Source organism: Fundulus heteroclitus, chromosome 2 (genome assembly GCF_011125445.2).
Source record: "Fundulus heteroclitus isolate FHET01 chromosome 2, MU-UCD_Fhet_4.1, whole genome shotgun sequence".
In the NCBI taxonomy this organism is placed as follows: domain Eukaryota; kingdom Metazoa; phylum Chordata; class Actinopteri; order Cyprinodontiformes; family Fundulidae; genus Fundulus; species Fundulus heteroclitus.
Window position 1 is genome coordinate 23,119,741 of NC_046362.1, and position 25,540 is coordinate 23,145,280.

The 25,540-nt window shown below is 39.5% G+C and overlaps 1 protein-coding gene across 2 annotated transcripts in view; it reads right to left on the reverse strand.

The window, feature by feature from the left end:
• Nucleotides 1-25,540, reverse strand: part of LOC105935587 (BTG3 associated nuclear protein) — a 47,135-nt gene that overhangs the window by 13,726 nt on the left and 7,869 nt on the right. For both annotated transcript variants that reach the window (XM_012876086.3, XM_021323357.2), the window contains exons 8-11: nucleotides 20,034-20,192; nucleotides 18,459-18,580; nucleotides 16,179-16,250; nucleotides 12,786-12,830 (exon numbers count right to left, since the gene is read on the reverse strand). In XM_012876086.3, coding sequence (XP_012731540.1) covers nucleotides 12,786-12,830; nucleotides 16,179-16,250; nucleotides 18,459-18,580; nucleotides 20,034-20,192 — 398 coding nt within the window. The remainder of the gene's footprint in view (nucleotides 1-12,785; nucleotides 12,831-16,178; nucleotides 16,251-18,458; nucleotides 18,581-20,033; nucleotides 20,193-25,540) is intronic.

The following is a 25,540-nucleotide window of genomic DNA, read 5'->3' on the forward strand; positions in this document are numbered from 1 at the left end:
TAACAATCAAAAACTGCAGAAATTAAAATACAAGCACATCTCAATAAATCACAATATCATGAAAAATGTATACAGTAATTAGAAAAAGGAAACTTTTATATTATATAGATGATATGAAATATTTCAGTGTTTATCTAAACATAATAATATAAAAGCTGAGCGGAGAGAAAAACTGAATTTTGGGTTTAAGAGGGCCAACTTTACAATTATCAAAATTATCAGAAATAGATGCATGAAATGCATGAAAAGAGTTTTAGTTTTAAGCTAAATTATTGAAACAAATGAACTTTTCAATAATATTCTGCTTCGTGCAGATGTAAGTGAATAAAACCAGAAAGTAAAGTCTTGTTTTGCTTTTGTTCCTTTCAGAGGCGAAAAGATGAGGCAATTCCTTTTGAACTTATTTGGAGATACTGTTCAATGCACCAGCACATAAAATACCATCAGCATGTGATTCTGTAAAACACAGGCTTGTTTTAGATGAACTCATGACCTAGAAACTTCCCATCTCTACCCCAAACATGACTCTGTTTCTGCACCACCGCTCAACACCTGCAACCAATCACACCCTCCCTCGCATCCTTTGCTTTGCAACTCCCACCAACAAACTGGGAGACACAATAAGGCCCGGCTTTGGGGAAATGTTTATGACAAAACCAGTTTGAACCAATTCCTGTTCCAGGCCGGAGCGAAGAATTGGCCGAACAAAAAGAAACAAAGTGCCATGAAGACTTTCTCTGTTCTCTAGCACAAATAAAAATCATTTGTGCCTGATTGGCGAAGGCATTTTTACAATGGTAGTAAATTTTGTGATTTAGGACGTTGACTTTGTGTTATCGTGTTTCCAATTATCCTGTTTTAGTCTGTGGAGCCAGAGGAGATGATATACACAGGTTGTAAAATTTAGCCAACAAAAAAAGAAAGAACACCCCTCATAACAAGTCGCACTATCTCATGTTGATTCAGAAGTTGCAAACGAGCCCTGAAGGAGCCAAGATATTTCTTAAACCAAATAACTCTTTACTGACACCATTAAACATGAATCCATTTTCTCGTGTTTTTGGTTCTTTATCGCTTTCAACGGCCATAAATACAAGCAAAGACCTAGAAAAGTGATCTGAGGACAGAACATGTCCAAACGACCTTTGATCGACCTACGCTCAAAACTAGCAGGTTGATGATCCCAGGAATACTCAGGACCCTTTGTCCACACATCCAAGAACACACCTGTTCTGGTTCTGATTTCAGATTGGCTTCTTTCATCGTCGCCTTCATCATCATCATCATAGTCATCATCAGAAGGTATCTCGCTAAAGTTTCACCTGATCAATACATCACGCCTCTCAGGTACATTCACTTTGACTGCTGCCAAAACCCTGACTGTGTTAAAAGCGTGTTTAGGTTAATCCCCCCCCTCCCCATCCCTCATCTCCATTCATCTTGCTCTCACTACACCATTTTTTTTAAACAGCCGCAAAAACAACCAAAAAGCAGAGTGCTTTGAGTTTCATGCATTATTTACTCGTTAATTCTTTTGCCAAAGATAAATGTTTCAAAAACACTGTTTGGTTCCTATGCTGGTTTTGGACGCCCTCCTTCTTTCATTCCCATGGCCATTCCGATATTGAAACATTCCCTGATAAAGATCTTTGCATGTCAGCAACTGGCCGCGAGCCAGGAGATATAAACTCTGTGGCCACTTTAGGATAGGTGGGAGGAGACGTGCTGGCCACAAATCTGCAGCAACTGTGTAATGCCATCATGTGCTGGTGAAGAGTCTCAGTCATCCAGGTCCTGATCTTTCTTCTTTTTGGGGAATTTTTAGAACGCCATCATGTCAATATGGACTTCTAACTGCGATATATTTTTGGTCCACAGCTAAATCTATACAAAAATTAATTAAGGCAGCTCTGTTTGCAAAAGGGGGTCCCAAACCGGTACTAGCAAGGCGTACCTAATAAAATAGATCCTGAAAGAACAAGTTGGAATATACGGGTACCCACTAGACTGAGACTAAATATGTATTGGGTTCCAACCTTTAAGCTCTGGTTAAACCAGCCTTGTTGGGATGCTGACTCAGCGTAAACTCCAGCTAAAACATCTGCTCTGTCTTATTCAGGGCAGGGCCATGCTTCACTTTGTCCCTTAAGACAAAAGAAAACACAAGTGGGGGTACCCTCCTCTGCACTATTCTGAAACGCTGACTCAAACATACGCACCAACAATCAAGTTTAGAGCTGAAGGGATTCCTCCAATCTTTTGCCCTCTGTCCCCCGGGGGGGCATAATGCCACCAGGACACAAAGCAGACCGCTACCCCTTTGAAACAAAATCCTCCACTTGATCCCAAAATCCTGGAATGTTTATGTACATCCCACTAATACAACAGATTGGTCATAAAACATCTTGTTTGCATCATCCCGTCTCGGTTTTATCCTCCCAGAGCACAGTGAATCACAGGCATCATAACAACCACTTCCACGCTAGAAACAACACGAGGAAAAGAAAGAAAGGGGGGGGGGCACAAGTGAGCAACCTAGGCCACAAGCCAGCGGTATGACTCCAGCACATATCACACCACGCCATGATTCTGCAAGGTTAGGCCTACACATTTCTCATCTGCTTTTTGTTTGGAGAGAACAAATCAGAACAAACTGCGTTTTCCGTGCCAGACCTGCCTCGGCGGAGCTGTCGTTTCTGGCTGTTGTCACACAAATGCAAACAAGAACATCCCCACTTGTGTTGCAAAACGATTCGGGAAGAATCGGGGGTCAAACCGAATAAAAAGTCTTATGCCTTCACATCCATTTTGTCACTTCTTTCTCATCCACTTAGACTTTTATAATGATGATTCGCTCCTTTGTATCCTCTCATCGTCTCTTAACGCAACAGGTTTTCCATTCTTCCGGGTGCTGCTGTACTTACAGGATCTGGCAGCGAGGTCGGATGGACCAGGGCCGAGCCGGACTCTCCTCTGTGACCCAGTTCCCATACTGACCATGAAGAATATCAATTGGGATGGTCCAACAGATGCACAGCAACATGTGCTGACCGGGAAAAAAAATGGCAGCAGTTCAACTATGGTGAGGAAATGAACTGGTGGGACAGTGTTCAGACTTTAGAGAAACGAGTCTAAAAGCCATAACCGACGGCTGTCCAGTCACTCATTTGTAAACGATGCGGGTTGATGACAAGATCAGTGAAATCAGAAAAGCTTTTTAGGACTCTCCCGAGATGTGCCGAATTTTCCCAGATGGCCATGGCAAAGGGTAATGATATCTGATGGTGGACGATTTCCAAACACTACTGGCTTGCTTACTTAATAGGGGATTTGATGCCTTTCTGAAAGTCTTATTAGACACGTTTTGTTATTTCCTGCTCCCAAATGAATTAGATTCAGGTCTTTAATGTACACATTTTCCCATCGGTTTAAACCCATGGTCCAGATTTGCTCCAAGGCGAGGCAAATTTATTTGTAAAGCACATTTCAGTAACAAGAAAATTCAATGTGCTGTACATAACAGGACATAAGAAAAGAGAACATTACGTAATTCATTAAGTAATTCTTGGGTTTAAGGCCAGAACGCCATAGAAGAACAGCAAAAAACACAAAACAAACACTTCTGATTTCCCATAGAAACTAACAAAAAAATTTTATCTCGGAAAGCTCTTAACATTGCTCACACCCTCTCCAGCACACAGTAATGCCATGGTAAGCAACTTCAACAGCAACTCAATGAAACCAATCTTCCTTACAGAAAATGACAAAGCCAACCCTCATAATAAAGATAAAACCTTAGGACATAGGCATCTTCAGACTGGTGAACAAGTTCACATTTCTTTTAAAACAACTGCCTAAAGCCATCATGATAAAACTGGCTGCCACAAAAGACAATCAAATTTTGTTGGACAAGCCCATTTTTTAGATACTCCAACTGCAACTGGTGTTAAAGGTATATCTTTGTTCGACCTAAATGACTCATTTAATCATCCAAAACGGTATGAAACACATTAAATAACTGAAAAATTTTGCATAGTATGCCTTTAAGTGGGTCTAAATACACAACCTACAGAGCCGTATTTTATCAAATGCTACTTTTTTTAAACTTGAACGAATTAGAGTGAACAAGAATTAATCTCAGGGTCACTGGTTGAACAAGTGAACCGGAAGAGGACACAGTCCATATGCATCAACGTTGCATCTTGTAACACAATACAGTGCTGCAGTGAGGTTCCTTGATCAGCTGTTGTCAATTCCTAACCATTATTAGGACAAAAATATGCAATCCAGACATCTCGTCTTTGCTTTTCTCTCTCCCCGAATGTTTTTTCCCCCCTTTTTTCCATTTCAGCCCCTCCTCCTCATCAGTTACTCCTTTCATCTTCCAAACCCCCCCATTTGGTCTGCATCAGCAGGGTAAGATCACAGCACACTGAAGAGCTCCAGATAAGAGGTTATGAAAGGGGGAGCCCAGTAAAAGACTAGTTATTTTATAGTTTCATGGGTCTGCCTTCTCTTTTCCTCAGAGGGATTTTATTAGGCAGGCTGGGAAATTTGGATCCCCTTTCGACCAGTTCTGCTACGACCTTTAACTGGTGCAGTTGCACTACGTTCAGATGTTGACTGTCTTTTATCATCTGTGCAAAACAACTTAAAGTAAACTTCAAAAAATGCAACTTGTGTGTAGGCAGTGGTCCAGGAAACAAAGTGAACAGTGCAATGCCTTTCACATGTTTCTCTGCTTATTTAGTGCAGCCAGTCAGACAGATGGACAAGTGGTTCATACAAAGGCCAGCACACAGCCCTTAAAGCGTTCTAGCACAGCGTCGCTTATTTGAAACAAAATAAATGTTAGTCTTTGCACGACGCTGGGCCTTTTTTCTCTCTTGTGAGCCCCTCAAATTTATTCACTTACCTTAACAGGGAAAATATGCTTCGGATTATCATTTTTGCAAAACCCTGTGGAAGGTAAATACAGTGTGCGCATTACAAGAAAGATTTACTTTCACACTGTGATAAATGAAAAAAAGAGGGGCAATGAAGGCTTCATTTTTGTGTTTACTAGCCAATGTACCAGCTTTATGATTAATCAGCAATGCAAATAAAAAAAAACCCGTAGAAATGCAGCCTTTACTAGGCAGACAGGTCTTTAAAATAATGAAAGACATAAATACATAAATCATTTTTTGTCTAGTAACAACATAACACACAACTATGATTTTTAAAAACAAGAATGAAGCGTGTAAGAATGAATTTATTGCCAATTTTCTCAAAACCACCAGCAGTTGAAAATATACTATCTCAGATATAATCAATTATTGAGGTAAATGTTCCTTAGAGCTGCACCTCAACTACATGCAAGCATGCATTGCAATCATTAATAAGCTCCAAGCATAGTTCTAAATGGATGCTCTTATTATAAGAAATAGTAGAGCTTATATTAATTTGGCATTTTTATTTATTTATTTTTGGCATGGACTTAGGTCCTACACAAAAGGTACTGAGATTAGGCCATATTTGAATCGTAATGATTGCCTGCCTTAGCCATAAAAAAACAGTTCTGGTGAGTGTTTAGGATCATTTCTTGACTCAGTCAAGGGTTCAACTGTTTGACCCAAGCTGTCAACCTCATTTAATAGGAAGTTGGTCAGGCTGTTGAGGAACAAGCCAGTCAGATGACACAAAGATTGAGCCTTTTGGCCATAATGACAAAGTACACTTTCAATCTTTGAAGTATAGGGAAATAGTATCATGCCGGGGGTCTATATAGCTGACAGTGCATTGTAAAAAGTAGATGGAACAATAAAGAAGGGATAAAGCTTCTGGAACGATCGTAACCTGAACCTGATTAAAACGTTTGTGGTCTACGTTGAAAAGCCAAGTAAACAATTTAAATATTTCAGTAAACTATGCTATTTTGGTTAATAAAAGTGGTCAAATAGCCTGCCAGAATCATACCAGAGCCTGAACAGTTTGAAACGGACAAATTTTAAAGAATAGCAGACCACAATTTTAATAACCAGAGCCTAAACAAAAACGGCATATAAATAGTTTCCACCACATTGGTTATTTTTGCTAAATAAACCTAAAAGGTCAATGTAGATTCAAAGTAGCTGCTAGTATCTGTTGACAGTACAGCAACAGAGCAACAGTTTTCAGGCAAACTCACATGCTCTATTGGCAAAACAAACAAAATAAAGACAATGCGACTGATTCGGCAACGACATAAGCATTTAAACAAGCAATTACCTGCACCCACCCATCAGTGGGGAGAAAGGGATTAAACTGACAGAAATAATTATTAAATTGCTCTCACCATACTGACGCTTCCAAGCTTCTAAAGCCGGGTTTGGGGCCATTTTTGCTGTTATAACACAACACCTTAATCTGACATTAGGGGAAAGATGCTTTAGTTTTGAGACCGTGGCCAAATACAAGTCACCTAACATCTGCATGAAATATTCTGCGCTGACAGATGAATGCTTGCCAATGTGTATTTTAATACTTAATGTCAGTGGGATAAACACTGCAGGAAGATTAAAAAAAACAAAAACAAGAAGGAGATAACTGGAGGATTATATGTGCAACTCACAAGACCCCTGAAGGAGCCTATTGTTCAAAACCATCTGTGGCAAGCTGTTAAAACTCCATGCCTCCAACTATGACAACATTTTTTTTTTCTTCTAGCCAACAAATCTGAAAGCTGTCAAGATCTGACCAGAGAGTGAAACCATTTGCTAGTTAATGTAACCTGGAGTAGTTAAGAGGTAGCAGGCGGGCTTTAAAAGACAGGTGTAACCGCAGCTACACCACAGGAACAGTTTAATAAACGTGGCGGAAACAGCCCCAGAGGAGGAAAAACAAGAGAACAAGATTCGAGGAGTAATGAACTGCGTAGGCGAAGCTACGCCAACAAAGCCTCAGCGCTATTCAGCCGTATTACAAAAACAGTGACATCATGCCAAAATGTAAACACACAAATTAAGACATCCACGGAGGGATAGATCAGAATCACGTCTGATTATTTTTTTGCTTCATGAAAGGTTTTGATGAGCTTTGTTCCAAAACACACCGCAGCTATTACTGATAGGAACAAAATATTTTACTATCGTGCAGCTCACAAAAGATCTGGTCAGTGTCTTATCTACTTGAATAAACTCTAAAGCCGCTATCGTGCTTGCTTAGGCCCCGTTTCCTGTGGATGTCATGGAGATCTTTTCTGGGTTTAATCAGATTTAGGGGGCTGCCCTTAGATCTGCCTGCCCTCTGGTCCATGAGAAGACGAGAGCAGAGAGGCTGCCATTGTTGTGCTCAATTGCTGAAAGAATGGGACTTTCTGGTTGAGTTTGCAGAGTCGTATGAGTGCATAGCCAAAACAAACACAAAGCACGGGGGGGGAAAAAAATAAAAAATGAGCATTTTATTGGATGAAGCTCTCAGACACTGCCTTGGGAGTTTGGCGTTTGTGCGGGGTTTTGGTTCTCACACCCTTAGAGAGAGCTAAAGCCTGCACGCTTTGGCCAATTTACATATAAAATGCGTTAACTTGTAGATGCGCGTTGCCACGGCGTCGCATCACATGACACATGGAGCGGCTAAACCTGACAGATATGACGGAGGGCTTTTAATGGGTCGATCGTGAACACACGAGTGTTTGGAGTTGTGCGTCGGGACGCTAAATCTAAGCCTAACTCGACTTCAAAACTTGGTGGAGATCCTAGCAAGAGAGAGAGCGAGAGAGAGAGAGAGGGAAAGAGAGAGAGAGGAGAGCAGAGGAATGCTGCCATCAGTCTCAGCGAGCGGGTCATTCGAGGACATCGGCACGCATGTGTGATTGAGCGTGTGAGCGAGGGGGAGCTGCAGGATGTGCGGTGACTACCTCAATCAATTGAAAACATACACGGAGCTTAACAGCCAGTAAAGAATACAAACAACAACAAAATCCCTCATATAAAGCAGATGCATTCACACATCACAAATGTGAGCAGAGCTTATGGCATCTTGAACCTATAAGGAAACATAATGATAGAGATCTTAAAAGGCCAATAAAGCGAGGACCTTTTTTTTTTTTTTTTTTTTTTAGTAATGGCGTTTGGTGGGGTTCCAGCTCCTCTCATGCAGATAGTTTCTACATTTTATGGGGAAGTGATCATCAACTTAATCTAGCGTTACAGATATCCTGTTTGTTAAAAGAGGTCATGCTACTACGATGCCTTTATGAAGAACACACAGTGTCTGAAGAGGGCTCACGCGTAAGTTTCTCAGTGCGTTTGTAATAATGAGTACCACAAGTCTTATATGAAGCATAATTTAAGGAAAAAAAAAATTTACTACTCAGCTGTTACATAAAACACCTGTTGTGGCAAAATAACCCAAAACAGCCCGGCGAGCAGACGGCCAGCGTGAGAAAGGACTTCCTCCCCTAAAGCCCTTCTCCAGACAAATTAAAGCTGTCTTCACGCATCCATATGTGACCGGCGATGGTTGTGCGAGTCGGCTCTGAACGACACAAACTTGGATCATAGAAGAGGGAACGGGGAAACTGTGCTCACATGCATAAATATGAATGAAGGAAACTAAACAGATGACTGAGGCGGGGGGGCGTACAAACATGCTGCAAAGGCTGTAGGTGATTTGAATCTAACTGGTGAATTATTAATATTGCGTAGTGACGAGTTGAGGGGAATAAATGACAAGCTGGTTAGATTTATGGAGGGGAGGGTGGGTCATCGCATCTAATCTAATCATTGTGAAGTGCTCAGCTAACGCCAATGTGCGTGCACGTTTCTTGCTACTTTCCTCTTGCTGCGCATGCGCGCTTCTGCCGTTTCTGTATCCGGTTAGCTTCAGCGTTAGCCGTTCAATGTAGCTCCGCTGCTCTCACCGTAGACTTTGAAAACGGCTGAGAGTCGCGAGAAACAAGCTGTCTTACATGTTTATGAGAAGAAGGGGAAGGCCCTGGAAGAAAGAAATAAGACCAGAGTGGATTCGAGAGATTCTTTCACGCCATCCCCAAGACGAGCGGAAGAGCAGGGGCCTGTTTCAATAAGGAGGTTCAACCAACTCTGAGTTAAAACTTGAACTCTAAGTTGACTTAGCCTGAGATGGGAAACTCTGAGTTTTGTGTTTCAGAACAGCTGAAATTAGTTAGTTCAATCAACTCTGAGTTGCCTGACTCTGAGTTAAGCGCGTGCACCACTACTATAAAAAGCCATTATCAATGGAGCACAGATATTACGAGTCACCATGGCAACAGCGTCAGACAAAAAAAGGTGTGCATATTTCTCACCAGCAGAACTGGTTAATTACTTTTATACAGTGTTGGGTGTAATGAATTAAATTACTAAGTCATCTAAATACTGCAATTAAATTAAAGACTATAAAACAATAGTGGATTTAATATAAAATTTTAAAAGGTATATTTTTAATTTAACTTACTCCCTCTAGTTACACACTTTGGTCAATTTAAGATTAATTCATGCAATTGAATATTGTTTATTTGAAAGCATTAGAAGTGCAGTTTCTTGTCTCTCCTTGTATTGTTCAAGTAGTTGAGGTTAATTTGGGATTTAGAAAGTAATTAATAAGTAAGTAAAACAAATTGGTAAGTAGACCAATACTTTCTAGAGACAGTAATTATTACATTAATCTAATTAGACTTGTTGAAGATAAAATTTGTAGTTAGTTATTAAGAACTATTTTAGAGTAACTTACCCAACTGTTATAATATCAGAGGTGAAACTAGAAGAACAGTATTTTATTAAACCTTATTTAATTTTCATGGATATGTGCAATCCTGCAGACATCAAAAGAACATGGCAGCAGCTGAAAATGAAATATAAAAACATATTTCAAGCAGGTAAGCCTTGAGCACATCACAGGAGTAGCTACCTGGCTGTACAAACATTTGACATATTAAATGACTAAATGGCATTCAGTGTAGCATTTTTGACATAGGTCTAAATGTTCATTCTCATTTGACTTCTACTCAGCCAACAGAAAGAAGGCAGAGGCTCGTAAAACAGGGGGAGGACCTGCACCACCACCCCTGACAAATGCAGAAGAGATGGCCCTGAGCCTAAATGCTGGAAGGCCAATGGCTGAGGGAATTCCTGGAGGGACTTCATCAGAGCCAGTCACTCCAGAAGATTTAAGTGCCTTCATAAAATGTAAGAGGTCTACCTACAGTGTTAGTTTTTTTATATAGACTGAATGTGATATTTCCATTTATATTACTTTGGGTTGGGTTTTTTGTTGGTCCCAACAGATTCGGATGGTAATATCTGCCTCTTGGAGCCTCCTGTCCCAACAGTACCCCATACAGTTGTCAGTAGCCTACTCCATACACCATCAATTATGACAAATAGTATTATAAAGTGTACTCTATGAAATGCTCATCTTCACAGGATGATGGGGATGAAGAAACCGATTCTGCTGCCACAGACAGGCCTACAGAGGTAATTTTAATATTATATGTCTACACATCAAACAATCTACACATTCACATTTATATGTGGAGTAGCCTATAGAATCCAAGTTTATATCTATAAATGGTCATTCTTATCTCTACCCCCCAGAGTGTGGAAGAACGGCAGGAGGAAGGTCCATCAACTTCTGGTGCACAGATGGACACAGTTCAGTGATTTACAGTAAATGCCACAGTTTCATTCTGAATTTTAGACTGCATTCATGATGTAACTATAATCTAATGTATTTTCAGTTGCCAGTTAAGGAATTATATAGACTTCTTCTTATTAAAAAGATAGAAAAAAACAGCAAAGAACTTGTATACTTGGACTGCCAGATCCAAAATGCAGATCTGGAAATCGACATTTTGAAGCTAAAGCTAGAGGTGAGTGTATGGTCACAGGTGAATTCTAGGAAGTATTAAAACTATTTTAAAATCTTTCTTTTTTTTTTTTTTTTTTTTTAGCAAATGAAGAACACCATATAAATTGCTGTGATAGGATAGAGATATTACAAAAAATCCACTCTGGGCCTTAAAATCCTTTCCCGACGTAAATGTAACTCCCTACGAAGTAATACAGCTTCTTCGTCAACAGGATCATCCATAAAAGGACATGCCATTTCATTCCCTTTGATGCGCTCTGCATGACTGAAATGTGCGCAATGAATATGTCCCCAAAGAATCAATGAGGTGTTTAAACACCACTTCCTCTTTAAAAAAGGAGAGGAGACCAAAATAAACTCTGGGTTTTCTGAAGAAAACCTGCTCCTGACCAGGTTAGGTTCACAGAGTAAATTGCCATGGTAACTGACTCTGAGTATAAGTTACCTCTCTTTCAGAAACGGGCTTGACTTACTCTGCTTTCTCAGGTTTAACTTACCTCCCTTTCTGAAACAGAAAACCCAGAGTTTCCCTCATTTCAGGGTTAACATACTCAGAGTTTTCACTTAACCTCCTTTCTGAAACAGGCCCCAGGTAGGACGGTCCTGCGCAGTTATTCAAAAAGTGAATTTCTTGCCTACATTTCTGGAAAAATCGTCCACTATACCTTTAAGTTGTGTAAAAGGCTGTAAGATGAATTTATGGTTCACTAAAGTAGCTAAAGTCAGGCTGAAAAACATTTTAAAATCCATGTTTTATTTTGAGTGCACTTACACAGTTGGAAAAAAAACTTTGCACTTTTAGGAAGACAAGACAAAAATCACTAGTGGCAGATATTTTGTACGACTCCCTTTTCCCAACGGACAGGACTTTCCCAAAGGACAGGACTTAAACTTACTTATACATAATAATAATAATAATAATAATAATAATAATAATAATAATAATAATAATAATAATAATAATTGAACTTTATTGATCTCACAATGGAGAAATTCACTTCTGCACCTTAGCCCATCCCCTTGGGGAGCAGTGGGCTGCCACTGTGCGGCGCCTGGGGAGCAATTGGGGTTAAGGGTCTTGCTCAGGGACCCAGAATGGCAGCTTGTGGGAGTTGAACTCGGAACCTCTGGGACCAAAGCTCTGTACTGTAACCACTAGGCCACCACTCCCCTACATTTACAGAGATCTTTTTTAAGGGGTTTTATGTCTTGGGGACTGAGACGGCCATGGAAAGGGGGCTTTTTATTGTGTGATGACCCATTTCTGAAATAATTTGGCCAAATGTGATTCGGATCAAATACCAGCTGATCCAATGACGAAGCATTTGTAGTCTTCTGGAAGACACCTCAGGATTTTTATCCGAAATAAAAAATGAAGAACCCTGTGTGCCCTAAGGTTCCTACTTAGCAGTAGTTTTGAATTGCTTTTCCACATATTTAACCTTTGTTTTGCCTTCAATACAGCAGCAGTGTTTGCTGATAAAAAGTTTAGCCTTAGTCTCATCTGACCAAAGGATAGAAATGTAGTTGATGCTTCTATTCAGCTTTGCAAACTAACCTTTTTTGGTATCACTCCGTTTTATGAGGATTGGATGAGACAAAACATACCCGTCTTTGCTGCAGTTCTCTAGCTGTGATCTTTTCATATTGACAACATACCTACGGGTCATAATTGCAAACTAAAAGTCTGAAGGTATTGTTTTGTGTGCATCTAACCAGAGAAAGGTTTATGATAAGAAGAAGAGGAAACTTCTTTGGAATAACCAGAGAAAGGCAACTTCTCTAGCATGTTCCTCATCTTGATTTATTTGAAGTTTTCCATATTGCAGCTTTAATATTATTGGCCGAGTAAATGGTGGATGTAAAGATTTCGGAAGCAAAACAAAGAAGAAAGATGAAACAATGAGTCTTTCAAGACTCGTGTTTACTCTTACCTGTCCGTCCTGACCGACATGCACCTGATGAATCTGGAGGTTTCCCTAAAATAAAACAAATACAGCGTCAAAAAAAAGTGATCCCAACCATTACAAAGGCCCCAAGTCTGTGAGCCCTTATTACCAAAATGTGAAACGCAATCGTCGATAGCTTGGAAAAGTGTCAAGCCAGTTTGTTTCTGCAAACTCCTGCGCGATCAAAAAGCTTGGTTTCGGCGCACCGAGAAGCTGGCAGTGTTTACACCGTTCATAATGAGAAGCGAATGACATGCCCTTGTATTGATGTCAGCGGCTGTATTATTTCTGGCTACATCAAGGCTTCTGTAAACAAAAATAATCTGCTTATGACACTGTAACCATTGTAAAAAAAACCTCTGAACGGCCACAGTCACGTTAACAAGAACATATGAAAGGAAAGCCTCCAAGTCTCAGCTGGGTTTCTTTTTTCTTTTTTTTTCCCTCTTCCTTTTTTTGCTAATTGTGTTCATGTACACATGCAACTCTGAGCTCCCATATGACCAGAGAGTCGTACGCTCTGCGAGGCAGTTCATTTCCTTTTCAAGCCCGCTCAAACCAATGTCTTTGATGAAAGGGCCCCGTTCCTAATGAAAACATAGTCTGTGAGTGGCAGCTGGCAGAACTGGGATTTTGTTGCTAAGCTTTGAACTGCGAAAAAAAACAAATAATATCTTGAAATAGGAAGGACGGAGGGGTGTGTGGGGGGGGGGGGGGGGGGGGGGATCTGGGCTGAGCCACAAAGAGCAGGAAAAGCTTTAGAGGTTTTCTGCCTCCAATTTATTGTGTCTCCCTCGCTCAGTTTTGCATTTCTCACAGAAGGTCCTTTAGCACCATTACTGCACAGGAAATGAGAAAAACACTTGGTTGAAGTGTCAATTGCTTTTGCACGAATGTCAAGCTGTCACCCATGTACGACATGTATCATGTTGAGTATTTGATTACATGTACGAGTGTGTATATAGAGTGGCGCCATGAAATGAATCTTTCTCCCGCAGCCTTGTAAAAATCATTAAGAGCGCTGCTGATGCAGGGATTTTTTTCTCCGGCAGCTCGTGTGGTTTGGGGGTAAAATATGATTTTAACTGGCAGGCTGTGTGTGCATGCTGCGATGTCTGATGGGTGGGGAGGGGAGCTGCTAAATACTGTGAAAATCAAAAAGGTGGTCCTCAAGGTAACAATTTTTGGCTACACGTTGTCTTGCAAAAAAGTTTTCAAACCCCTTGAACTTCTTCAACCTTTTAAAATCCAATGATTTTATTGGATTTGTATGCGACAGACCAACGGTAGCTGGTGCATAGTTCAAAAGTGGAAAGAGAATGGCTTTAATTCTTGTTTAACAATGAGAAATCTTAAAGGTTAACATGAAAAAAGTATTAATCCCCCTTTTTCTAATTCCCCACAGTAAAATGAAGTGCATCCAATCACCTTCAGAAGTCCTGTGTGTAACAAATCCTGCTGTGCTCTGAATGAATCAGTAAAAAAGAAAAAAAGAAAAAAAGAAACCGAGCATCATGAAAAATGAGCAAAGCATAAACGTTGGTGAGCGGTTTAAACCAGCGTTAGCTCATGAAACAATTTTCCAAGCATTGAACATCTTAACGCAGCTCGGATCAATCCATCATTTAGAAATGGAAAGAGGGAGGCACAACTTCAAGTCTACCAAAAACATTTGGGTTTGAGTCATTTTGTAAGACAAAAACAAGCAAAACCTTGTCGGGTCGGCTAGTCGCGGTGATTCTTCAAAGTACTGACCCAGTGGGGCTGAAAGACATTTTTTAGATATTTCTCTTTAAATATTACCGATTACGCTCTATGTTTTGTTATTATTTCACTTTAAAATCTGTATAAAATACAATGAAGTTTGTGGTTTGCACCAAGATGCCGAATGTTTGTGCAAGATGCTGTAATTCAAGCACATCTAAAGTTACTTTGTTGGCTGTACTGTTTATTTGAATTCTGTGTACATGCAACAACATGAGTAAATTTCAAAAGGCTTGAAAATTAAACGATATAAAATTTCAAGCTCATGGATTATTAGTATAAATATTCAACATTATTGTAGTAAAGCATTAATAAAAATCGATTATAGCTTGGAAATAATATTTTGTTAGTTTCAGTATGCCTTGTTACAAATATCTCCAACAAGGCATATTTATCATCTATTATTATTATTATTATTATTATTATTATTATTATTAAATACTACTACTACTACTACTACTACTACTAATAATAATAATAATAATAATAATAATTATTATTATCTTTAGGTTTGTCCCATTGACATCAAAAGACCTCTTTTACAAGGGAGATCTGGCCAAGACTGGCAGCATACAGAGAGTCAATTACAACACATAGTCACAATAAACAAATAAATAAACTTACGATAAAACATATGCAAATGACTCAAGTAAAACAATTGCACTTCTGCAACTTAATCATAATGGGATCCATCATGGTCTTAAATACATTCAGAGATACTAGCGTTCTAAGTTTAAGCTCTAATTGCAAACCATTCCATGACGTTGGAGCTGAAAAGCTAAACGCTTCCTTCCCCCTTTCTATTCTGACATGAGGAACATTAATATTTAAAAAGGCTTAAGACCAGAGGTCCTTTTACTTCAAAGGCAACAAAGATGAAAGATAATGCGCTGTCAACTTAAGAATTGCCTTGAAAATCAAAACATACCAATGGCCAAGCTGACGAACACGTAGAGATGGCCATTTTACCTCAGTGTACAGGAGACAGTGATGAGTTAGGCCTCCATAGTTTTTAATAAACCGCAAAGCCCCATGATACACGCTATCCAGCATATGAAGACATTGAGCAGAGGCGGTCATGTATAATCACTATAATCAATAATAAGAAGAAAAGTTGTCCCCACTGATTTCTGTTTTACTCTAAAACAAAAACAGCATAAAATGTGCTTTTGTAAAAAAAATATATATATATATATATATATATATATATATATATATATATATATATATATATATATATATATATATATATATATATATATATATATATATATATAAAGCTTGTCTCATTGCTTGAACGTTAAAATGGTAGAGTTAAATATTATTTAAGTGTAAAGTTACAAATATCATCTAAAACTCTACATCATTGGGTAATAATTTGTCCAAAACTATCATTCCAAAAAAAAAAAAAAAAAGAGAAATGTAGATTTCTTCAACTGTACACTATATCTCAGCAGCCTATCATGCATTGATGAGGTGCATCAGACAAGTTGTCCTAGGAAAGAAACTGAGCGATGAAGTGCTTATGAATGCTATTGAGCAGAAGGAACAACTTTGGAAAATTGGTTAGATGTTTTCTCAACTTCTGTCAAACATGCACTGATAGAAACTTGCCTCGCTGTCCTGTGTGATCTGCACCTCCTCGCCTTGTGGCACCTGGGCGATGTGCAGCTGTCCCTGTGGAATCTGGCACACGTGAAGAAGAGACGATCAGAAATGGTTATGTGTACGTGATCATGTTACAAAGTGTGGTTACAGAGACTGGTTATGAACTGACATTACCAGCTTATCCTTTAACCGACCCATTAACTCCTGGATACATGCTTAGAGAAAATTAGGATGTTGGATTTTCTCCTTCCTCAGTTCTATTCATCAAAAAGCAATATTCTAGTAGATGAGCATCACCAGGAGGAGTGACGTGGCTGGCAAGACAACAACTTAAAATTCAGAGATTAAAGAAATTATGAGGGCATTTTTAAAAGATCTATACTGGAAATTCACTTAAATTGAATTATCCTGATATGCAGACTAAAAGTTTTCTTTTTTTTTAAAAGAGCAAATATATATAAAGAAATATAAAGAAATTCAAGAACAAAGTCACAAGAACATTTCTAAGGCTTTAGGGCTCCAGTGAACCGCAGTGAGAGCAGTTATTATCCATGACGGTGAAAACTGTGGTAAACATTCCCAGCAGTGGCTGGCCTAACAAAATTACTCCAAGAACGGATCAATTAGTCATCCGGGAGGTCAGAAAAGAACCAAGATCATCTAAAGCTCTGCAGAATTCACTTGGCTCAGTTAAGGTCAGTGTTTATAAGTTTAACAATAAAGAGAGAGACTGAGAAGTAAGGCCATAGGGGAGATTTTCACGGCCAAAACCACTGCTGATTAAGATGAGCACAAATACATGTCTCACATTTGCCAAAAAAATATCTTGATTTCCAAGACTTTGGGGCAAATGTTCTGTGGACTGAAAGGAGAAAAAGTGCACACTGCAAAAACGGAACTAGAAATAAGTAAAATGTTCTTAAAATTAGTGTATTTGTCCTTGATTTGAGCAGGTAAATAAGATGATTTGCCAATGGAATAAGATTTTTGCACCTAAAATAGGAACAATTCATCTTCGTCATCTTATTTCAAGTGCAGGATGTCTAATTACCTTATTTTAGGTGTCAAAATACCTAAAATAGGTATTTGTAATACAAATAAAATAGGTAATACAAATTTGTTGTAAAAGAGACAAGGCATTTCAGAAACAGATCATCGCGCGGACGATCAAAGATGGCGGCGGCAGTATGGATGCTTTATCACCACGACTTGACAGAAGTTATGGAGCCATGAATTCTCTTGCAGGAAAAAACTAAAGGACCGTCTGTTTCTGACCTCATGGTCAAGCATTATGCTCCAAAATCCAGCATCGGGCTAAAACAGCCACATCTGCTTCCTTTCGACCTGCAACCATCTTACCAGACAGACATATTATATTTGTATTTAATTTTAACCGCCATCTTTCTTTCTAGTTTCTGGACTGTGACCTTTCTCGGTAAGTTGACATTTTCAGGTGTCTTCTGATTCTTTCTTTGCCGCTTGACGAAATGAGCAACACACTGCAAAAACGGATCTAAAAATAAGCTAAATGTTCTTAAACATAGTGTTTTTGTCCTTGATCTGAGCAGGTAAATATGATCATTTGCCAATGGAATGAGTATTTTGACCACTAAATTAAGATAATAAGACATCCTGCACTTGAAATAAGATGATGGAGATGAATTGTTCCTGTTTTAAGTGCACAAATCTTATTCTATTGGCAGATCATCTTATTTACCTGCTCAAATCAAGGACAGATACACTAATTTTAAGAAAAGTTTACTTATTTTTAGTTCCGTTTTTGCAGTGCACGATCTATGTACAGTGCTCTCAGCAAGATTTCTCATAACAATTCCAGCTCAAGAGCTGTTTTACGCTGAATGCTTTAGAGGATTTCGGGACCCTATAAATTGCATTTGGTCACTTGTTCTCGAACAGCCCACCCATATGCTGCTGTGGGCCTGAATGTGACCTTTGACCACAGCATCTGCTAATGGCCATTCCATCACTCGGCATCCGTTAGTCTTTCATTAATTTATAGGTTGGTCAACATTTCCCCAGCGTCAGTGTAGTGGGTGGTATGAACTGTCCCAGAATACTATGAGTCAGGCTTTGTGGGACCCTTAAACGAAACAAAAAACCCAGGATGTGGGGGACGACATGAAGTAAAGAAAAAAAAAAAAAAAAAAAAACAGGATGCGAGCCAAAGTTTAGGAGCTAATATTTACAGCAAAAACAAGAACCTTTGTCTTGAAATGAAGAAATCGGTTTAGAGAGAATGAGAGAGATGAAATGACAGGTACGCACCACCTGAACCTGCCCATCTTCACCGATGCGATGGAACTGGACCTGCTGATTGGCCAGCGTGTAATGCAGGGTCTGCTGGGTGGCGGCCTCCATCTGAGCAGCTTCATCCGAGATGCCTTCCTCTGCAGAAAGAGGACAAAAGGATGAATTAGGGCTGAACTTCAGAGGTCTGCGGGTAAGAAAGTGCAATAACCCAGGACAATTATATCTAAATCAGATGTAAGACGTATGTGCCTTTTTGTATTTTAAACAATATTTTTAAAAAAATCACTGATTTTAATTCCAAGATTAAAGCACATTTATGGTCCAGCAACAGGATTCACGGCTCAGGCTAAGCCACCAGTTATATGTAGAGACCAACCGATCAATTGGTCATTTTCTACCGATCGGCTCTCATCAGCGATCAAGAAGTCAAACGATGAACTTCTGAATTTTCATCCAACTATTTTAATCCAGAAAAACTAAAAGCGTTCAACATTTTTGATCTAGAAACATCAACCGCCAGCATAAACTCCGGCACATTTTTTTGAGTTCAGATCAGGGACACGTACTTTTACGGATAAATGTGAATATTCTTGTAATTCCCACGGTATAGGCCAAAAAAGCCTGTTGGCGATTCCAAAATAGAAAATAATATATATGTAATGAAAACCTATCTAGAGGAGAAAAAAAATCCCTATGATTGCTTCTAAGTGAAACCAGACAGCTTCTCTGTAACATAGTAATTTGTCCTAATTTCCATAAACGTCACGCATAATACAGACTATCTAAAGATTAACACTTCTTTTAATCTTTCATTATCACAGATGCGTGGCGAATTATAAAAATATTTCTCAGGGCTTTATTTAAATGATGAGGGATGGGATCTCAGGGGCTTTAGAAAAGCTTAACAGCTTGTTTCACGCAAATGAAAAGACTCATTTTCAGTTCATTAAGACGTAAGTTGAGGAGGGACTGAATGACCGGTCCCTGTGTGCGGCTTGCATGCTGATGGATGCGCACATCTGAACTAGCACGCTGTACACTCTGGGGTGTGCGCGGCTTGAAAGGGCAGGGACTGACAATCCGCCCCTACAGTAGAGTGTGCTCACAGGATATTTGGCTTTCCTCTGCAGTCCTGCTTCTCTCTGGTCAGAGGTGAGAGGTGATAACTCGCAGGAAGTGGAAAGTACAGAACGCTTTGTGTATGGATTCTAAACAGCTGCAGTGGCACGCTTTATAACCACGCTTGTCTTCCTATTGCACGGCCGCTTCAATATAGGAGATAAAATAAGGCGTATTTCAATTCGCTGCCGGCGGTGTTGACTGCAAACAGGTTACGCTGACAATAGATGATTAATGGCTTTAAAAATACAATAAATACACATTCTGCACGACTGGAACTAACAAAACAAACGACGTGTTTTTTCCCCCCATATAAACAGAGTCTTAATTGAATTCTATTTTTGCACCTATGTACATCTACAGATTTTTCCTTTTCAAAACTTCACACTTTCCCATAATCAAATCCAAAAAGTGTCAGTCATTTTCCCCTGACTTTGTATAAAACCGCAAGAAGTCAGCCCTACAGTTTACCTGCCACCGTGCTGCGTGGAGTGCGCTTGGAAAAGCTCTTGACTGCCAGACTCTGGCCACGCTGCTTGCGTCTCCAGGCGGTGCGACACTTTGAGTCGATGCTTTGCTTGATCCGGTACCAGTCCGATTCGGAGATGCCAAATTTGTGGAACAAGTGGCCTGTGAAGACACGGAGACGTTTCATGTTAAGTGTATGCTGGTCGCATTACCAATGAAGGGTTTTTGCAATAATAAAATGTGAAAGCTGTTCCTCTAACGCCTGCCAGACGTTTACTTACAGTCAAACAATGGGCATGAAACGCATTTTAGAATTGAATTTAGTTTTATTTTTTCCAGCGACAAACAAATATACAACAAAGTTCAAGACATTTTAAAGAATTGGCCCCATAAATGTATAATTATCAGGGATTTTCTCTAATCCACACATGGTCCAAGTTATACATTTAGTCTCAAATGTATACGCACACCCCTAATAATATTTTGAGGAAATTCTCTTGGCAGGTTTCACGTTAACTGGACGGTTTTGTTGCCATCAATAAGATCCTAGAGTAATTCTAGTAGGATATTTCGCAAATCTTTCAGACAGAACTGGTAGACATCATTTAAATTTGTTGGTTTCCTGACAGATTCAGCTTTTAAGCATATTTTTGGCAACGTTGAGGTAAGGGCTTTTCAAAAAGCCTGTTAGTCTGATTTGTCAATTGAAGAAGTAGTTTCAATGTGTGTCGGGATTATTGTCCTGTTGGAACAACCAACTCTTTCCAGATTCTCATCATGCGACCCATTTTCTCCCTCAATGACAGAAAATTGGTCGGAAAAACTCAAACCTGTCATAAACTGGGGTTTAGGTCCGGTATGCTCAGATCTTTCCTCTGTTTCCTGCCTTTCTAATCCTATAAAACCATTTTCCAATTTCTTCCACATCTCATCTTTTCTGCATTTGTTTCTTCAGGTTTTTATCGATACTCGTTTAATTTTATGTACGGTAATGTTCTTCCTCTAGTTGGTTGATTGCAACCATTTATGTTACATATCGGTGACCTGGCATTGTGACATGTCAATCATCTGAGGGGTCACCTAGGGGGGGCCAATCAGATTTCAGAGGGGTCCATTGCCCAATATCCAGCTGGAATTATGGAAGAAGGTTGCTGATAGCTACAAAGAGCGTATCGCTGCGGTGCAATTGGCTATGGGAATGTATTACGCAAGATGTATGTACATTTGAGCTTGTTGTGTATAAGTCTGACCTTGTGTGGACTGGGGAACACAAATGATATTTGTTGCATCATCTTCTCAGTCAGAAAGTGTTTCAGATAAGTTGTTACAAGCCTAAAAATCAATATATTCCTGACCATGATGAGCGTACGGAAACCTCTGATGCCATCTGTTTAAAAATATAAAATAAAAAAATGTGTGCAGACAACTTGTTGGTAGATTAAATGTCTCGTTAATACTATAGCTTAAACAATCTTTAACAAAATGAGCCTTTTTTGATCATTCACAGTGAAAAAAAACTAAATGTGAGACAACGTCATTTTTAAGCACCACAAGACCTCCGGGCAAAACATCATTGAGTTTCCATCTAAAAAAAAAAGAATGTAACCACTGTCTGGATCTTGTTTCCTTCTCCACAACTTTTAGCAAGTTAACACAAGCCTTCCCGTCACTTTTCCATCTCCTTGCATGAAGATATGTACAGGTGTATTCATTGGCCGTCCGGAGCCACATGATAAATTGTTTAGAGGCCGAGGACACACTGACAGCTCGTTTCTACTCGGGTTGGCAACACAGTTACAACCTTCACTACCCGGGGATAGAAAACGAGACAGCGGGGTTATCTGATGGTATTGGTATGACACTCTACAGCAGCCCTTTCTGCACCTGATGGGTCCTGCACAGGCAAGCCAGGCAGGTGCTCCTTCATTTTGATTTTTCATCTCTTTTCCTTCAAGGCATAATGAGTCACGCCAGAGTCAACCAACCCTAATCTTGCCTCTACATACTTCTGTGTCAGACCAAATCTGCATGTAACTACATACACACATATATATAAAGGAATATAAGAAAGAAGGAACAAAAACGTCTTTGTGTATAACTCAAATGGAAAACTCAGAAACTCGGAGGGGGGGAAAAAAAGGCAATGATTGTGTAAAGCAAAGTTTTTACACGCAGTTTTTTTTTTTTTTTTTAAATATCGCATTTAAATGTTGCACGTGGGTACTCGGGGAGAACCAGAAATGTCTCAGTAAAAAAAGCGAACGTTTAGAGCTATAAAGGAAAGTGCAATGCCTGACCCCAGGTTTACCTCTGCACAGCTGGTCGAGTGGCCCTGAAGTGGGTGTAAAAGGCAGATCTTTATCTGCAGCAAGTTGTGAGCACAGAGGTGTGTGGAGGTCTGAGAGGAGGGGAAGTGGAACAGTGTCCAACCGAGGGGACATGTAGTTTAGACGAATAACAGGGAAAATAAGTCCTGAGCACGTCAGTGTTTCTCTGGAAATATATTTCTAATGAGGCTATTAACATTAAACTTACATCAGTTGCCAGTAGGAACACAACAGCTCCCTACATGCAAACAAACCAAAAACAGCTAAAACAGATTAACTTATGTGTAATAAAGGTAGAATGACAGAGAATAAGTACAGATTATACCTAAATAATATTCAATACTTGGTTGAAAAGCCTCATTTGGTCATAAAACTTCAAGGCGTCTCCTTCATGGACAAACTAGTGAAATACTCGGGCGTTAATTTGACCCATTCTTCCACAAAAACTGTCAAATCGTAAAGGTCTTGGGTGTGGGGGTGTTCTCCTACGCTCCCTGATCAACAGCTACTCCCATAGGTTCAGTTGGGGTCAAGTCTGGTAATTAAAGGAGCTATTCTTGCAGCTTAATATATTCTTTGAAACAGACTGAAAGTTTCCTAGGCTTTGTTTGGGATAGTCGTTTTCCTGAAAGATCCACTCCCATGTCATCTTCAGATTTTCAGCACTGTTTTAGTGCATTTTTTCCAATTAATCCATCTTTCAATCTACACAAGGCCCGCTATTACCATATGCTGAAGAACAGCCCCGCGCCATATTTCTCCCACCAAACTTCACTGTTGGATCATTCTGTTTTTAAAGTAATGAGCAGCGAAGTTTCTCCTCCAGACACAACATCTGGAATGACAAACGAGTTAAACTTTCGTCTCATCTGACCAGACTATATTCCCTCAATAATCTGTTGGTATGTCCAAATCCCTGGACATTTTTGCCAGGTCTCCATTGAAAAAAACAAAAACTGTTAATGTCAATAGTGACTTTCCTGGCTAAATAAAGGTTTAATAAAACAAAAGAAAATGTTTCAACGTGTTTTTTTCTTCACGAGTGGAGTCTTATGCATTGAATGTTTGATGAAGCTTTGCAGTTGAGTGCATCCCTAGATTTGTTGAAAAAAGAAAAATGGGTTATGCTGATTTTTGTGGTTTTCAATGGAACATTCAGAAATTTAGAAATACGTCTGAAACCAATGTCCTCAGTACACAGTTCAACAGTAAAGCTGCAACGGTCTTAAGAGAGCTCATTGCTTTCCCTTTCATGAGATGCTTCTTGTATACCTTGGCTATAAGAAACCTTTTAACAGCCCATCAATACGGACTAAAGCAGCTGATGTTAACTTACATTGATAAGTAATAATGACACCTAGTGGTTAAAATCGGAACAACACATACACAGTGCCTTTCACAGACACCAGCCATTTACTCAACGGTCCATTGTCCCACTGAACTTTTACTTACACGGGATAGGTATATGATGCATTTTGTTCTATTTCTGGTCCATTACTCTTACTGGCTTCCATGTTTGAAGGCAGCAGTTCTTTTTCCAAGATAAAATACCAAATGGTGCGCTCTGTTTTGGGAACCCTGGGAACTTTCATATGATTGGCTCAGGAACCAGGGAGCAAACACTCGCTACACTCTGAGCCAAACTAGTTTAGGACCGTACCTCTAGGTTTGAAAGGAGAAAAACTTGACTAAGAAATTGTGTTTTTGAGGGGGCCGATTGTTTATAGGGAATGCTACTTTGATCCCAGGTGACAAATGAGAATGATTTAGCTGGATTTTACAGTAAGTGCCTTACTTTTTGCTCCTATAAGCCCTTCCCATGACTTTTGCCCCTCTGTTTCTTTATGTGTTCAATACTTACTCCTATTACACATAACTTGATTTATTGACTTATTTGTTTGGATTTCGTTGGATGTGCAGATTACTTGGTTTGTTACCAACATATGGTTTACATTTTATGTCAATAGCCTCGTTACAGATATATCTGTATGATGTCTTCAATACTTACTCCCCTACTTTATGATTAGGCATCACATGAAGGAATATTTTCTCTTAGAATAGGTTACAGCTGATGGCTCTACTATTAAGAGTGCAATGTGAGCCTTTTTAAATATAAGTCTAGGTCTAAAAGAGTTGCTTACAGATAAATCTCTCGAGCTTTGAAGTCCCAACTCTCCTCAAAGACCTACTGAATTGAGAGTGACTCCATTAACATCTTTCTACCAGACATGTGCATGTCATTTAGAGTTTGGTATGTACTAAAATGTGGTGCACATTAATGCGTGTATGCTATGATGAATGCATGTTGTTGTAAGCCACCATGGGAATACAGACTGTGGTCTATTTCGGAGTTCGGCTCGACTGCGCCCTGTAAGGGAACTGGGATGAAATGTGGGAAGGTCTCAGAGAGTTCATTTGTTGCTAGAAGAACAAATAGATTCAAATCAGAATTTACAACCTTTACTTGTATGTTTACTAAAATAATGTGATAATCATCACACAGAAGGTGATCTTGGGCATTTTTAGACGGTCATATTTTCTGTTTAACCATCAAGAAGACTGGAAGAGAGATGAGGCTCAGTACAAATCTAGTGGCCTCATAGATGAACGGTTTTGAGAAGAGACTATAAGATGGCGAGAGGATTTACCAATTCAGATATGCAAAAAGTTTCATATTATACTCTACCCTCTGCTTGGATAAGGGTAAATTAAATGATGCAAAAGCTTGTCAATAGTAAAAATGGAAGATTTCCTAAGTATAATTGTACACCACAGTTCAGAATGAGTTCTTTGGCCTCCATGAAAAGATGTAGGTTTGAAAGGATCCAGCTGAGACTTTCAAACTAAGAAACACTGCATCAACTGTCAAAAATGGTGGCGTCCGCATCATCGGGTGATGCTATTACGCATCCAGTGGTACTGCTAAATTACACAAAGTAGATGGAATATTAAAGGAGCATAGCGCAAGTTCCAGAGTTCCTGCAGATGTCTGCCCCCTCTGGCGACAAGTTGACATGACACCGGTGTGTAGCACGCAGATGGGAGGAGAGGAAAAGCATCTGCCGCTGTGACTCCACAGTTCCTTAGCTTAGAGGCATGATGTCTTCTAAGGTAAGAAAGTTTTAAATATTCAAGTTAGCCCGTGTTCTTTCACTAATGGGTCAATGGTGGCAGAGACTTCGC